Genomic DNA, 17,116 nt, shown 5'->3' on the forward strand with positions numbered 1-17,116 from the left:
TTATATTCTGCGCATTATCTAAATCTATGTGTCTGTGATGCTGCTGCAGGCAGGTTTTTTATTGTACCCCTTACCTCACTAAACTTACACAATATTCAGTAAACTAAACTTGATTGAGAAGCATTTTGGAACATCCTGAACTGTATACAGTATATTCAACTTTTTTTCTTTAATTATACTATTCGAAAGTTCTATTTTCGTCAGACATCTATCCAAGTTCCCTTCTTTATGTTCTATCCTTATAAGCATTTAGACTCTCCTGCTGCTGATATAACATCATCTCAGCATTTGCCAAGTGAACTAAAAATCTGAGTTTGCTCACCCATTTTTATGCACTTTTTTTGTCTGATTTGGACCACTATTTTAGACATTAAAAGTTGATGAGTTTTTATGGCACATTCTTTTATTTTGTTTCAGATTTCCATTTAGGTTTTTACTTATATTTAAATTTCATGTTCTGGTACAATTTTTTAAAAAGCTCACAAGTCAGATATTTAAATATTAGGCATTGCCATTGATTTGACCAGATAAAACAATCTGTTGTGTTTTTGGTCTTGTGAACTCTCTGGATGGTTGTGATTTTGAAGTTTAGAAATGTTAATTATATTTTTTTGCTTGTCATCTTCACAGTAGTTATATATATTTTAGAAAGTTGTTTTGCTCTTTCTGTGATTTTGATACAGTTTCCTATGTTCCTTGAGTTGGGTTAAGGTACTTCACGCCATTCCTCTGTCAAATGAAGATGTGCTCCAGTGAATTGAGTTTTTTGAGGAGGTGATGAAGGTGATTGATGGTAGGGCAGTGGGTGTTGTACACACAGGTTTCAATGAAGCTTTTGACAATGCCTTTCATGATAGGCTGATCCAGAAGATTAAGGCACATGCAAAATTAAATTGGCCATAGTAGACAGAGAGCAGAAGGGTGTTATTCTAACAGGATGTCTGTAACCATTAGTGTTTTGCAGGGATCAGTGTTGGGATGTCTGCTGTTTATAATATGCAGTACCTATAAAACATATTTTTCTTCTTGGAAGTTTTCATGTTTAATTGTTTGACAACATTGAATCACAGTGGATTTAATTTGGCTTTATTGATACTGATCAACAGAAAAAGACTCTTTCATGTTAAAGTGAAAACCGATTTTTACAAAGTGATCAAAATTAATTACAAATATAAAACGCAAAATAATTGTATAAGTATTCAACCCCTCCCCCCTTTAATGTGACACACCAAATTATCACTGGTACAGCCAGTTAGTTTTAGAAGTCACATAATTAGTTAAATGGAGATCTGTTTTTGGAGGCCTGTGTGCAGGCAAGGTGTTTCAACTGATTGTAGTAAAAATACACCTGTATCTGGAACATCCAACTGCTGGTGAGTCAGTATCCTGTAAAAGCTACACCATGAATACAAAAGGATACTCCAAGTAACTCCACAAAAAACTTATTGAAAAGCACAAGTCAGGAGATGGATACGTAAACATTTCCAAGTCGCTGAATATCCCTTGGCGTATAGTAAATTCAGTCATCAAGAAATAGAAAGAATATGTACCTTGAGCAGGCCGTCCTCAAAAACTGAGTGACCATGCAAGAAGGGGGGCTAGTGAGGGAGGCCACCAAGAGACCTATGACAATTCTGAATGAGTTGCAAGCTTCAGTGGGAGAGACTACACATATAACAACTGTCGCCCAGGTTCTTCAATAGTCACAGCTCTATGAGAGAATGGCAAAGAGAAAGCCACTTTTGGGAAAAACACATAAGAAATCTCACCTAGAGCTTGCCAGAAGACATGTGAGACACTCTGAAGTCAGCTGGAAGAAGGTTCTATGGTCTGATGAAACCAAAATTTAGCTTTTTGGCCATCAGACTAAATGCTATGTTTGGTGTAGACCAAACACCACACATCATCAAAAACACACCATCGCTACTGTGAAGCATGGTGGTGGCTGCATCATGCTGTGGGGATGCTTCACTGCAGCAGACACTTGAAGGCTTGTGAAGGTAGAAGGTAAAGTGAATGGAGCAAAATACAGGGAAATCCTGGAGGAAAACCTGATGCAGTTTGCAAGAGAACTGCCACTTGAGAGAAGATTTGTTCTTCAGCAAGACAATGACCCCAAGCATAAAGCCAAAGCTATACATGAATGGCTTAAAAACAACAGAGTTAATATCCTGGAGTGGCCATGTCAGAGTCCAGATCTCAATCCAATTGAGAATTTGTCGCTGGACTTAAAACAGGCTGTTCACTCAGGATCCCAATGCAATCTGATGGAGTTTGAGCAGTTTTATAAAGAAGAATGGGGAAAAAATGCAGTGTACAGATGTGCAAAGCTGATAAAGACCTATCCACACAGACTGAAGGCTGTAACTGCTGCCAAAGGTGCTTCTAATAAATACTGACCTGAAGTGGTGAATAGTTGTGCAATCAATTATTTTGTATTTTATATTTGCAATTAATTTAGATCACTTTGTAGAGATTTGTTTTCACTTTGACATGGAAAGAGTTTTTTGATCAGTGTCAAAAAAGTCAAATTAAATCCACTGTGATTCAATGTTGTAAAACAATAAAACTTGAAAACTTCCAAGGGAGGTGAATATTTTTATAAGCACTATAAACAGCTGAACACAAATGCAGTTAATCTGATTAGTAAATTAGCTAATAGGTGGTGAGGAAGGTTGTCAAAAGATTTAACATGAGAGAGACCAGTTGGAAATGTGGATACTGAAATGAAGATGGAGTTTAATCTGGACGTGTGAGATATTGCACTTTAGGAGGTTAATTTAAGAGGAAAGGATACAGTAAGACGTAGGAGCCTTAAGAGAATTGATGTACAGAAGGATCTTGTTGAAAGTGGCAACTCAAGTAGACAGTGTGGTAAAACCTGCAGTTTGCTTTTTCACTGGTTGGAATGTTGAGTATAAAAGTCAGAAAGTCATCTTGTCGCTCTGTAAAACTTTGGTTAGACCAGATTTGAACTATTGTGTGCAATTCTGGTTGCTGTATTATAGGGAAGTGCAAAGACTTCAAAGAGAAAGAATAAGAAGTTCACCAGGATGCTGTTTTGAGTTAAGTTTTGTGCACATGAAATGGTAGGTACCTGAAATGTGCTACCAAGGGAAGTAATGGTAACAGATACAATGAGCTGTTTAGACAGGAATGCGAACAGGCAAGTAACGTAGAGCACAAACAAACAGATAGGATTAGATTGGTTGGCAAAGACATCATGAGCCAAAGAACCTGTTCCTGTGCTGTACTGTCCAATAAATATATGGATGTCTCTGCATTAGCGTTGTGGACATCAAGGACCTCATTTTCACTGTTCTACATGGTGTAGAGAGATTAATTTGCTTTGTGGTGTTCCATGGGTCAAGGGAAGAGAAAAATTGCCCTGTCCACCGTTACTGAAGACCTTGTATTGAGGGACTTAAGTGTCATTGGTAATTATCACTTTTTTCTCTACATCAGTGCTATTTCTGAACGTTTCTTTCACATCTCATACAGGCAGAACAGTTTTATCTACTGTGAAATATTTAAGAGTAAACTTTTATGAAAATTCCTTGCATTCACACTTAAGTGTTGTAAAATCACATCACTTTTCTGTGGAGAAGTTCACTTGAAATGACATTGATGTATTTATTTTTGATATTCTACTAAATATTACTGTGTTCAGAAACCTCAATGATTACAATCAGCACAATATGGAAACTGATTGAAAGCAAATGCAGGGTAGTTTTGATTGTAACACACATGAAATGCTGGAGAAACTCAGCAGGTCAAGAAGATCTGTAGACAGAAATGAACAATCAAAGTTTTGGGCCAAGACCCTTCATCAAGACTGGAAAGGATAAAGGTAGAAGCCAGAATAAAAAGGAGGGGGAGTGGGAGGAGCACAAGCTTGTTGGGTCTAGGTGAAAGGGGGAGTTAGTTGGATGGTGGGGGAGGGTGCTGAAAGGGAATCATGTGATAAGATAGGAGGGATGGTGCATGACTTGCTGAATTTCTCCAGCGTTTTGTGTGTGTTGCTCGAGATTTGCAGTGTCTGCAGAATTTCTTGTGACTTAGATTTAGTTGTGCTGTACATCTTTTCAAGGTTTTCTACAAGGACTTGTTTTTTTAATGGAATACATGTTTTCTGGAAACTTTTTCCAACTCTATAATTAGAAGGACTCATTTCTTTAAATAAAAAAACACTAAATGCTATTCTAGACGAGAGAAAATTTGCAGATGCTAGAAATCAAAGTAAATCGCATAAAATGTTATTCTACAATCTCTGAATGATATCGCAGTCCTTCATCCGGACAGATTAGATGAATGATTGTACTCTCCATATGAAACAATAAGAAACAAATTGCAATTATTTTAAATACTACAGTTAATGTGATGAAAGAGGTAATTAAGTTGTTTCAACAGGAGCAGTTTCAGTCAAAATTTAATATAGAGCCATAAATAATATATATATATTGTACCAGTGACCAAGATGTTGATCAAAGATGTTGGACTTCAAGATGTGGATTTACTGACTGAATAATAATACCTTCTGTACTAGTGCATAAGATTGAGAACTCACTTGAAGACATCTATTGTAATTTCAGGGACATACGTTGTTTAGAGTTCAAAGTTTAAATTTATTATCAAAGTATATATGTGACACCATATACGACCCTGAGATTCATTTTCTTGAAGTCATACTCAATAAATCTAATAACCATAATAAATTCAGATAGAGTTAGATAGATAGATATTTTATTGGTTCCAAAGGAAATTACATTGTCACAATAACATTGTAAGTCCACAGATATACAAATATTAGAAAATTAACAGGAGTTAATTAACAGTCTAACAGGAGGGGGTCATCACTTCCACAGCAATAGGTTGACTCATTATAGAGCCTAATAACCACGGGGAAGAATGACCTCATATAGCGCTCTTTGGAAAAGCGCAGTTGTATTAGTCTATTACTAAAAGTACTCCTCTGTTCAGCCAAGGAGGCATGCAGAGGGTGTCCAGAATTGACAGGATTTTCTGTAGAGTCCTTTGTTATACTAAAGACTACAGTGTGTCTATTTTGACTCCTCCAACAAAGCCAACCTTTCTAATCAGGTTATTGAGCCTGTTGGCATCACCCATGTTGATGCCATTGCCCCAGCACACCACTGCATAGAAGGTTGTACTGGTGACAACAGACTGGTAGAACATGTAAAGGAGAGGCCTGCAAACTCCAAAGGATCTCAGTCTCATCGGGAAGTAGAGGCAACTCTGGCCCTTCTTGTACACAACCTCTGTGTTGGTGTTTCACTCAAGTCCATCATCAAGGTGCAACCCCAGGTACTTGTAGGTCCTCACCACATCCACATCATCACCATCAATAGTAACAGAGCAGTGCAGGCTTAGTCTTCCTAAAGTCGATCACCATCTCCTTTGTCTTACTGATGTTGAGCTGCAGATGATTCAACTTGCACCATTTGACAAAGTCCTCCACAAGGGCCCTGTATTCATCCTCCCATCCTCCCTTTATACACCCAACTGTTGCTGAGTCAACAGAGAATTTCTGCAGATGACATTACTCAGCATTGTATTTAAAGTCCAAGGTATACAGAGTAAACAGGAAGGGAGCCAATACGGTCCCTGTGGGGCCCCAGTGTTGCTTACAACCATGTCTGACACACAGCTCTGAAGCCGCACAAACTGCGGTCTGCCAGTCAGGTAGTCCATTATCCAGGTTACAGTGGAAATGCCAACCTGCAATGAATGGAGCTTTTCCCCCACCAGTGAGGGCTGTATGGTATTAAAGGCACTTGAGAAATCAAAAAACATGATCTTGACAGTGCTGACCTGCTTATCCAAATGGGAGTAGACTCTGTTCATCAGGTAACTGAGAGTATCATCGACTTTAATGTGCTCCTGGTAGGCAAACTGCAGGGAATTGAGGGATGATCTGACCAGGGATCAAAGGTGAGCGAGTACAAGCCTTTCTAGGGTCTTCATGATGTGTGAGGTTAGGGCCACTGGACGGTAGTCATTTAAGACTTTTCATTGGCCCTTCTTGGGCTCTGGACCACACATGATGTTTTGCACACAGTCAGGGGGCCCTTTCCAGGCTGAGACTCAGATTGAAAATACGCTGGGCAACCCCCATAACTGCTCAGTACACTCCTTCGGGATTTTGTGGTTCACACCATCTGGTCCCAATGCTTTGCCATGTCTGAGTTTCCCCAGAGCCCTTCTCACCTGCTCAGTAGTGAAGGTGAGGCGAAGATGACCAGGAAGGTGGGAGCTGGCGGATGTGAAGTTCAGGACGGTAATAGCTGGTATGTGGAGGTGTGGATGGTTGGTGCAGGACAAGGAGGGGCTGTAGACAGTGGTAGCCTGTAATGTCAATCTATGTGTTGAACTGGAGGAGGGGAGGCATTGTGTGCCTCAGCACCTGGATAAGTGTCCTGAGGGGGTGTGAACAGGAGGCCAATTGCCAAACCTATTGAAGAATTGATTTAACTTATTAGCCCATTCACAGTTACATTCTGAGGCTCTACAGCAAGGCTGGTTGAAGTCAGTGATGTACATTGATTGGTCTAATCTCAAACAATAATGAAGTGGCCTACAGGGAAGAAGTAGTCTCTCTGACACAGTGGTGTCAAGACAACCTCTCCCTCAATGTTGCAAAATCAAAGGAGCTGGTTGTGGATTACAGGAAGAATGGAGATGGGCTAACCCCAGTTGACATCAGTGGATCTGAGGTTAAGAGCTCCTCGGTATCCACAATACCGAGGACCTCACGTGGTCTGTACATACCAGCTGTGTGGTGAAAAAAGCACAATAGCGCCTATTTCACCTAGACAGTTGAAGTTTGGTATGGGCCCCCAAATCCTAATAACTTTCTACAGGGGCACAATTGAGAGCATCCTGACTGGCTACATCACTGCCTGGTATGGGAACTGTACTTCCCTTACCAGAGAGTGGTGCAGACACCCAGCGCATCTGTAGTTGTGAACTTCCCATGATACAGGACACTTACAAAGACAGGTGTGAAGAAAGGGCCTTTAGGGTCATTGGAGACCCAAGTCACCCCAACCACAATCTATTACAGTTGTATTTATTATAAATTACAATGATTGCTTATTACACATTTAGATGGAGACGTAACAAAGATTTTAACTCCTCGTGTATGCAAAGGATGTAAGAAATAAAGTCAATTCAAATTCATGCCTGTTCACAGTGTGCTACTCTGCCCAAGCTTGTCCTCCAGCTCGCTTCTGTACTATTCTTTAGCTACCTTGATCTTCTCCTTTAGCTCCTTCTGCACATGTGTCAGTTCCTACCTGCCTCCTGATCTTCCTACCTGGACTTCCAGAAAGCTTTTGATGAAGTCCCACATAGGAGATTAGTGGGCAAGATTAGGGCACATGGTATTGGGGGCAGAGTACTGACATGGATTGAAAATTGGCTGGCTGACAGGAAACAAAGAGTAGTGATTAACAGGTCCCTTTCGGAATGGCAGGCTGTGACTAGTGGGGTACCGCAAGGTTCGGTGCTGGGACCGCAGCTGTTTACAATATACATTAATGATTTAGATGAAGGGATTAAAAGTAACATTAGCAAATTTGCTGATGACACAAAGCTGGGAGGCAGTGTGAAATGTCAGGAGGATGTTATGAGAATGCAGGGTGACTTGGACAGGTTGGGTAAGTGGGCAAATGTATGGCAGATGCAGTTTAATGTGGATAAATGTGAGGTTATCCACTTTGGTGGCAAGAACAGGAAGGCAGATTACTATCTAAATGGAGTCAAGTTAGGAAAAGGGGAAGTACAACGAGATCTAGGTGTTCTTGTACATCAGTCAATGAAAGCAAACATGCAGGTACAGCAGGCAGTGAAGAAAGCTAATGGCATGCTGGCTTTTATAACAAGAGGAATTGAGTATAGGAGTAAAGAGGTCCTTCTGCAGCTGTACAGGGCCCTGGTGAGACCCCACCTGGAGTATTGTGTGCAGTTTTGGTCTCCAAATTTGAGGAAGGACATTCTTGCTATTGAGGGAGTACAGCATAGGTTCACAAGGTTAATTCCCAGAATGGCGGGACTGTCATATGTTGAAAGATTGGAGCGACTGGGCTTGTATACACTGGAATTTAGAAGGATGAGAGGGGATCTGATTGAAACATATAAGATTATTAAGGGATTGGACAGACTGGATGCTGGAAGCATGATCCCGCTGATGGGTGAGTCCAGAACTAGAGGCCACAGTTTAAGAATAAGGGGTAGGCCATTTAGAACAGAGATGTGGACAAACTTTTTCACCCAGAGAGTGGTGGATATGTGGAATGCTCTGCCCCAGAAGGCAGCGGAGGCCAAGTCTCTGGATGCATTCAAGAGAGAGTTAGATAGAGCTCTTATAGATAGTGGGGTCAAGGGATATTGGGAGAGGGCAGGAACGGGGTACTGATTGTGTATGATCAGCCATGATCATAGTAAATGGCGGTGCTGGCTAGAAGGGCCGAATGGCCTACTCCTGCACCTACTGTCTATTGTCTATTTCTAAAGGTTCTCTTTTTGTGATTGAGAAGAGCCTTTAGATCACTGGTGACCCATGGTTTGTTTTTAGGGAAGCAGCGAACAGTCCTTGATGGTATTACAGTGTCCACACAGAAGCTGATTTAGTTAATGATGCAATCAGTAAGTCCGTTAATGTCCTCCCCATATGGTTCACATGGCACATTCCAGTCAGTACAGTAAACTCAAAGCACCCCTTCAAGGCTTCGAAGGCCTCTGAAGACCATTTCTTTACCATCTTGTGGTCAATGAAAGACCGCACTTTGTTTTAGCATCATTTTTGTTTTAACCAGCTGCTTCATTGATGAGAGAGATCCCTGTTCTCTGGCACAATGTAGATTTGCTTTAGGGCTCCATAGTTTTGATCCATTTTTCCACAGTGATGCATGAGGTTTATTGGTTCTATGCAGTTGTTCAGTTATAGTTATTTGTTTTCTGTTAATGGCTTCAGCCTTCACAGACGATAACTGATCAAGCTGTGTTGCAATCAGACAACCCATGAGGAAGTCAGGGGTGAATACATATCTTTCCTAGATGAAAAATAGTTGAATAGCTTTATGGTGATTTATATAATTGAAAAATTCTGCTGCCATTTTTAAAATCCCTGTCAGGGAGATCTTAATCTTACTTTCCCTACATTTAGTGTTACTTTCTAAAAGGCTGCATTTTCATTGGAGTGTTGGATATGTTTCATTTCACCTCTGGCTGTACTATGTAGTTATGAAGTAGATATTTATTGAGCTTAAATTAAAATGACTTCTGGGAGAAAAAAAGGGAATATCTAACTACATGCAACAGCAAGCAATTCTGTGACCATGTAATTTTTTAAAAAACACAATATTCAAATTGCATTGTTTCAGAAAGAATGATAATTTGAAGGACTAGTCCTATGCCTATTGGATCCATCCCATAAGACATAAATACCCACTGAAGTTCTTTTAATTATGACTTGAAAATTTTTGTACTTCATTTATTTACTGCACACTCTTACAAAAGCACTTGCGGGTGACAAATTAACTGCATTTGAGAAGAGTTCCAAATTTATATCCTTTACATAACTTTAGATCTGAAAATTTTAATATTAGTACCTAGATTCTCAAACATGGGGCATTACCTTCCTTTTAGGTACGTAGTTTATATTTCATTGTGTTTGGTTTTGGCAGTTGAGGTGATTTTATGCATCCTTGTATTTTGCTGACATTAGATTCTTGCAGAAACCAAGCAAGATGAATTCTTAACCACGCCTTTCCAGTAGTGATGTATCTTAATTAATACATCACTAGCCTTCCCAGCATCCTGGACATCTTCAAGGAGTGATGCCCCAAAAAAACGGCATCCATCATTATGGATGCTCATTACCCAGAACATGCCGTCTTCTCATGGCTACCATCAAGGAGGAGGTACAGAAACCTGAAGGCACACACTCAAAGATTCAGGAGTAGCTTCTTCCCCTCTGCCAATAGATTTCAGAGTGGACATTAAATCCTCATTACTAAACTAAATCATTACTTTTTTTTCTTGTCTATTGCAATGTACTGCTGCACAACAACAACAAATTTCATGACATACACCATAGGAAGATCAGGTAGCACCAATTACAGATATTGCAGCAAACACCAAGCAATTTACACAATAGGTCCATTATATACAATTCCAATTTTAGTTTTAAGAGCTACTCACTATGATATTACTTTCCTGCTTAATATTTGTGCATGTACCAGAGAAATGTATCCAATCTAGAAGTATCACATTTTGATATGGAAACTGCTCTGCATGTGACTACAAGGAACTGCAGAGAGTTGTGGGCATAGCTCAGTGCATCACGGAAATTAGCAGTTCCTCCATATACTCTGTCTATAGGTCTCATGGCTTTGCTAAAACAGCCTTCATAATCAAAGACCCTACCCAGCCTGGATGTTCTATCCTCTCTCATTGGGCAGAAAATACAAAAACCTCAAAGTATGTATCACCAGTCTCAATGACAGCACCTGCCTAGTATAATAATATGGACTCTTGACCTTATAATCTTCTTTGTTACGATCTTGCACTTTATTGAATATCTGTACCACACTTTTTCTGTAGCTGGTGCACTTTATTCTGCATTTAACCTTGTACTGTACTGCCTCAATACTGGATAATGATCTGTATGAAGTATGCAAGACTAGCTTTTCACCCTATCTCTGCATGTGTGACAGTAATAAATGATTGCTAATTCCATGTGCTCAAGTACTTTTTCATACCTGGAACATCAGAAGAAAATGGAGACTGCTAATAACATTCATTTAAAAATGTTTTATGGTATGTTTTACTGATGTGGATCGGTCCTTGTGTAAACTGTAAGCATATGTGCTGTACATTGGATATGTTTTTAGCCCCATTTGGGTCACAAATGCATTAATATGGTTTGGCTATGGTCCACTTTTGAATAGAATCTCTTTAGCTATATTTAGATAGAGCCTATGTTCAGTAATCCTTACTTTGAAAAGAAGGCAAGTAATGTGTATCCGGTTTTCTCAAGCTGAGATATTAAAGAGACCGTCCTCAATGATGGCAAATTGCCTGCTCATCAAGATTGTTGTTTGGAAACCTAAGATTAAGTGATTCTTTTTAATGAGTTTCAATAAAACTTGAACAATTATCAATCCAATGCTTTATTGTATATGGTGTACTTTTTAAGGTCAGATTGCTGCTTCAGTTTACATTAAATTTCTTTTTAAATCTGTACTGCAGGTTTATGAAGTTGAAAAGTCTAAATCTGTCAAATAACCACATGGGAGAATTTCCTTTTGCTGTTTGTGATATTCCCACCCTGTCAGAACTCAACCTTTCCTGCAATGCCCTGCATTTTATCCCAGCAACAGTTGGCAAGATGGATAAGTAAGTATCCAGATCTCATGATATACGTTTTTATTTATAATTAATTTATTTAACATTGCCTTAGTACCATGCTGTTGAACAGATGATAGGAATAGGCGTTGGTGATAAAGAAACTAATATTATTTTTCTTTACCTTTCTGAAATGTAGCCTACAGACAATTTTACTGGATGGCAACTGTCTCAGTTCTCTTCCATCGGAGCTGGGGAACCTGAAGCAACTGAGTTACCTGGGCCTGTCCTTCAATGAGTTCAAAAATATTCCAAAAGTTTTGGAGGACCTGACAGCTGTGGAGAGACTTTGTATGTCAGGCAATTACTTGGAGATCCTGAGCCTTCAAAGTTTGTGCAGAATGTCTCACATCAAACATCTTGATTTAAGGTAGTTCTTGTGTTGGCTTAGTTTTGTGGGCTTCATCATAATACATTTCTATCTCTCTGATGAAATAAAACCTAAGCAAATAAAAGCTTATGTTCTTTTTCCTTTGAATCAGTAGGATAGTCTGACATGTTTAAACGGGTCAGATTTTTCTAGCAGCATTGATAATTATTTCAATTTCAGAAAGCCATGTTTATCAGAGAAATGTGGCAAATATTATTGTCAGTGGTTAATATTTCATGAAGTAAATTGAATCTTTATTTGAGATCATTTGTATGTATTGAATTAGAAATTGTATAAAGATGTTGAAATCAATGTTTCAATGTTATATATTATCCATGTTCAACATATCCTTTGTATGTCAAGTTGTTGTTTTCAACCTTATAGTTCTGAATTGTAATTGCTTGTCTTCACAACATTGTATTAAAACTCCATTTACAGCACACTGATTCAGTGCCCTGACTGTATGCTGTATACTGTTTGCTGCTGTCATCCCAGTAAATTTTGGTGTTCCCTTCCGTGGCTTTGACCAACCTTTATAATATTGGAGGAAATTGCTGTACATTTAATGCTTAGTATCAGACAAGTAATTTGTCAAATCAAAGACACTGGGATATCAAGGTAATTTATTATTATGAAATGCATTGGCAAGATAGAGCAGTATTTTGCTAACTTTCATGTGAAACCAAGTATATTTTTGGATGATTTTGCTGATGGACAGTTAGCATGTAGGGGCAAGCTGACATTGGGTCATAGGGAATTATTTGAGCAACTTTTGATCACAATGACAAAGGGATTGGAGAGGAAAGAACATAAGCTGGTTAGAGTTAGTTCTTCCTGACTGAACATTAGAGGAGATGAATGGTGCGTCTGACTGTACCAAGCACTGGAAATGGGTCAAGAAGAATAAGGAAGGATAGTCACAGTCACTTTATACAGCAAATTTCTCCACTACTTCACTGTTTTTAATATACTGATACTTCTGTTACCAACAACAAGTTTATAACCTTTTTTGACTGTACAGCCATATGTGCATTTCATCAATTATTGTTTTTCTCATATCCGTGATGCCACCTGATTCTAACCCATCTCATCTACTGCTGAAACATTCATTCACACCTTCTATAGTTCCAGACTTTTCAAAGTACTCAACAGCTTCCTCCTCCTACGTTGCATGAATTGTGTTCATCCAACCTCTACAGGTTATATTTTGAATCTCACTAAGTCCCATTGATCTGGGATCCAAATTTGATGACCTGCAGTATCTTTGGATTAAATAAATCTTTGATTTTAAGAATCTCAGCTTTATTTTCCCTCCATGCTGTTGGCCCTAAAGGCAGCATTTCTCCATTTCTCCAGTTCTAGCATCTTAAACTTCCAGATTTCTCTCCCTAAACCTACTTGCATCCATTAAGTACTCTGTTTACTTCTTAAGCCAAGTCTTTGATCAGCTCAAGTGGCTAGTTGCAGAGTCTCCCATTGATAACAATCCTGTAAAATGTTTTTGGGACATTTTGATATGTTAATACTACCTAAAATCCAAGCAATTGTAATGTTTTCTGCAGCTCATAAAGCTCCTTATTGGCCACTTACCATCTTTGTTTGAGTGCTTATATGCAAAATTAATCTGGATGCAGCTGCTCCCTGGCTGGTGAAACTAGAGCATCCAGGTACTAGCCTTAAAACCATTTCAGAGTTTTATTTGTTAACCAGCCCAGGAACCAACAGACCAAAACTTTCTGTATTTTCAGATTAGAGAAAAAGAGCTTTGAGGGAATGGATGGGAGAGAATGAAGTTGCATCAAGTATTTCATACTTTCTGCACATGTGGCTTATGCATATTCTGTGCAAAGAAGGTCCTTGCATCTGTGATTTTGAGATTCATGTTTTAAAGCATTCATTTGTGTGTGTAATGATGGAATACTTTGACTTGTGTATGAATGTTCTAATTTCAATTGCATCCATGCAGCTGTCTATTTGCTTTCACATCCATAATTCACTCACCTTTTCAATACTGAACTTTCTCACCAAACAAATTGACTTGTTTCTGCCATCATGTCATTTTAGCATCTGCATTTATTAATAGTCCTTTTTAATTTTTTAGACATATTACTTCTTGATTTTCTTCAATAAAAATTGTGCAGCCTATTATTTGTAATTAAAATATGAAGAGATCATATTTAAATAATATAAATATAATAAATAATAGGAATAACCGTTTGACAAATCCAAATTATCTGTGAAAAGGTAGCTTAATGTTATCTATTTGAATTTAGACTCAATTACATTGCCAAGTTGGAAGCAGCAGATATGGATTACTTGCAGCATGTCACACATCTAGATCTGCGTGACAACAAACTGATTGCCCTTGATTGCACGGTATTTCAGAATATTGAGGTATTACATTGTGAACGAAACCAACTAACTAGTCTTAAAGTCAGTGGATATTTTCTGAAGACTCTTTATGCTGCTTCAAATGGTAAGTTTATATTTCCAAATACTACTTAGCATGTGAACTAAACTAAAATGCTTTGATTATCTTGTAGAATCAGAATCAGGTTTATTATCACCGGCATGCAACGTGAAATTTGTTAACTTAGCAGCAGTTCCCATAATAAATTATTATGGGAGCAAAATTATGGGGCTTTTTTTTTGGTTGTGCAAAAATTGTTGTCATCCTGCCCTGGATCATACTTTTTGTTCTTGTGTAGTCTGCGACATGGTCTTCTGTGTGAATCCCAGCTTCCAGCACTTTGGCATGGCTCAGTGAAACATAGCCTGTGGCACAATGAGCAGTATTTATAATAATCACTTTGACAACTGGCTAAGCTCTTTCTTCCAGAGTGTGTGTAAGAGCAGTTGAGAAATCGATTGCTTTTAAACATTTTCTGCATTCAGTAAAGCTCAGGTTATGCAAAAACATAGCCTAAAATTGAAAGCATTAAAATTTTATTTACAATTAATAAGCTAAAATGCTAATTTTAATTCATTAATGAAAGCCAACCAGAATATATAGTATACAACTACTTGCTTTTCTCCTTTGTGCCAATGTCTCCCAGTTATTTAAAAGGAAATTGCCATTCTTGTGCCTGGCTTAATGCCCTACAGGCTTGGACAGACTTCTTAGCCTGAGAGCAGACATATCTGTGCTGCCCATTGGCTCTATGAACAGTCCATTAAGGCAGCTGGCTGCACAGGCAGTAGTACACAAGATGCTACTGCTGATTTAATCTGAAGTTAGTGTTGGAAATTAGGATGCTATTCCCTCAGTTAAATATGGAACACAGTGCTAAAGATCCACCGTACGTATTCTGTACTTTGCTGCACTCATGATCTCAATAGTAGCCATTTTTATCATCAAAAATATTATTTCTTTCCTTATCTCCAGAAGCACATTGCACATCTAGTTCCCTCTCTGGATTAATTGATAAATGTATTTAATTTAATTTTTTTATATATAGGTATTTTTGTAATTAATAGTTTTTTATTGTTATATACTGCAAAACAACATATTTCATGATGTATGCCAGTGATATTAAATCTGATTCTATTTATTTTGGTCTGGAACTCAACCATATAGACGAGGAAGAATGCTGAATTGTTTTAAATGCTTTATGCCTTTCTGTAAAGAAAGTAATAATTGGAGGAAAATTACTATATTACCCTTAAATCAAACAGTGAAAACTACATTGAAAATAGGCTTTATGTAATGGAAGTTCCAACTTGTATACTTAAGAATTGCATAGAATACCTTGTGGTGACAGTATGACAGACATTCAGCTTAGTCAAATGGTGACATAGATGAACTTGAGACACCGGACCTCTATAAGCAAACTAGCATCATGTGGGTAATGCTTATCAAACCCTGAAGTCTTGCATAATTATTGAGATCTTGATTTTGGTTGTTCCCACATGGTAGGTCAAAGTCTTTAGATCAGAAGGTGGTTAGAAAGAAGTTCTTTCACAAGTCTGTACCTCATAGGTAGATTTTTGCCAAACTCTTTTTCAGTCTGTTTTCTTATCTCGTAAGACATGTTCTTTGAAGCATAAATTTATATTAAAAAATAACCAATTTTGTTCATCTGTTTTTGGAAGAAAGTCATGGATAAATACTGTACATAATTACTTTGCCATTTCATCTGAGTACATAATTTACAAATATGTCACCCCAACATAACTTTGTTAATCAAATCTCAGCGAATCCATATTTCTTTTATGAGTGAATTACAAAGTTATGACATTCATTTCGGCTGTACATTTTTGGCAGAGAGGTAGTAAGCATGTTAATTATAGCACACACTCGGAGATGCGTAATTTTGGATGCCAGCCTCATTGCAGGAAGGAAGTAATACCTCTTGCCTCACAGAGCTGAGGTAGCCAGTATAATATTTACCAGTATTAGCAAGGTTATCATTAGTACAAAAATGAGGAAAGTGTGATATGCAAGGAAATATGTTGTTCAGAGAGACCATACAATTAATATAGAAACACAAAAATAAAAATTGACATTCTTATGCCACTTAAAATAAAATGACTAAACTGTTCTTTGTTTCAGAACTTGTATATATCGATATATATCCAGTCCCAAACAATCTCACTTTCATGGATGTCTCAAGGTAGGTGATAAATCAAACAAAAACTACAGACATTAAAAATCTGAAGTGAAGATACTAGGTATAAGAAACACCCAGTAGAACAGGCAGTTCTAATGAATAGACTTTAACCTGAAACATTAACTCTGTTTCTCTTTCCACAAATGCTGCCTGAACTGCAATGTGTTTTTGGATCCTTCTGTTTTTATTAAAGACATTTTGTAGCTAGATTATCTCTAGTTTGATTTGTTTAGGGTATATTTCTGTTCTCTTCAGCCCGTTGAAAATAATTTTTTTTGGAACGGAAACTGAAGGAGAGAAGCTGTCCTTTATGCTTCTGTTGTGTTTCTGTTCCTATATTAGCTTTGAAGCAACTAGGATACTAAATTGTGAGTACAGTATTAAGATTCATGAAGTACCATTCATGGAGTTCGTTCAAAAATTAACAGAAGAAGAAGGATTCAAGCATTTATTCATAAAATGTCAACTCTAATTTAAAACAGAGAGAGCTAATAATTTACAAATGTACTTGAGTTCAGCCTGTTCTGATGTTGTAACACACACATTCAACCTTGCATTGCTAAGTAGACTGAATATGCAGCTAGTGCAAACGAGCCTTTTATTACTTCCAAAAATGACAAGACAGTCTGTGTGGCTGGACAATTACCATTGCCGAAAAAAAAGGAAAATTAATTACTTGTCTTTGGATTGAAATGTTATTAAAGAA

The 17,116-nt window shown here is 38.0% G+C and overlaps 1 protein-coding gene across 1 annotated transcript in view; it reads left to right on the forward strand.

The window, feature by feature from the left end:
* LOC140713778 (PH domain leucine-rich repeat-containing protein phosphatase 1-like) overlaps nucleotides 1-17,116 on the forward strand; it is a 160,859-nt gene that overhangs the window by 113,005 nt on the left and 30,738 nt on the right. The window contains exons 5-8 of the mRNA XM_073024300.1: nucleotides 11,275-11,421; nucleotides 11,570-11,800; nucleotides 14,074-14,276; nucleotides 16,353-16,413. Coding sequence (XP_072880401.1) covers nucleotides 11,275-11,421; nucleotides 11,570-11,800; nucleotides 14,074-14,276; nucleotides 16,353-16,413 — 642 coding nt within the window. The remainder of the gene's footprint in view (nucleotides 1-11,274; nucleotides 11,422-11,569; nucleotides 11,801-14,073; nucleotides 14,277-16,352; nucleotides 16,414-17,116) is intronic.

Source organism: Hemitrygon akajei, chromosome 20, assembly GCF_048418815.1.
Source record: "Hemitrygon akajei chromosome 20, sHemAka1.3, whole genome shotgun sequence".
Classification (NCBI taxonomy): domain Eukaryota; kingdom Metazoa; phylum Chordata; class Chondrichthyes; order Myliobatiformes; family Dasyatidae; genus Hemitrygon; species Hemitrygon akajei.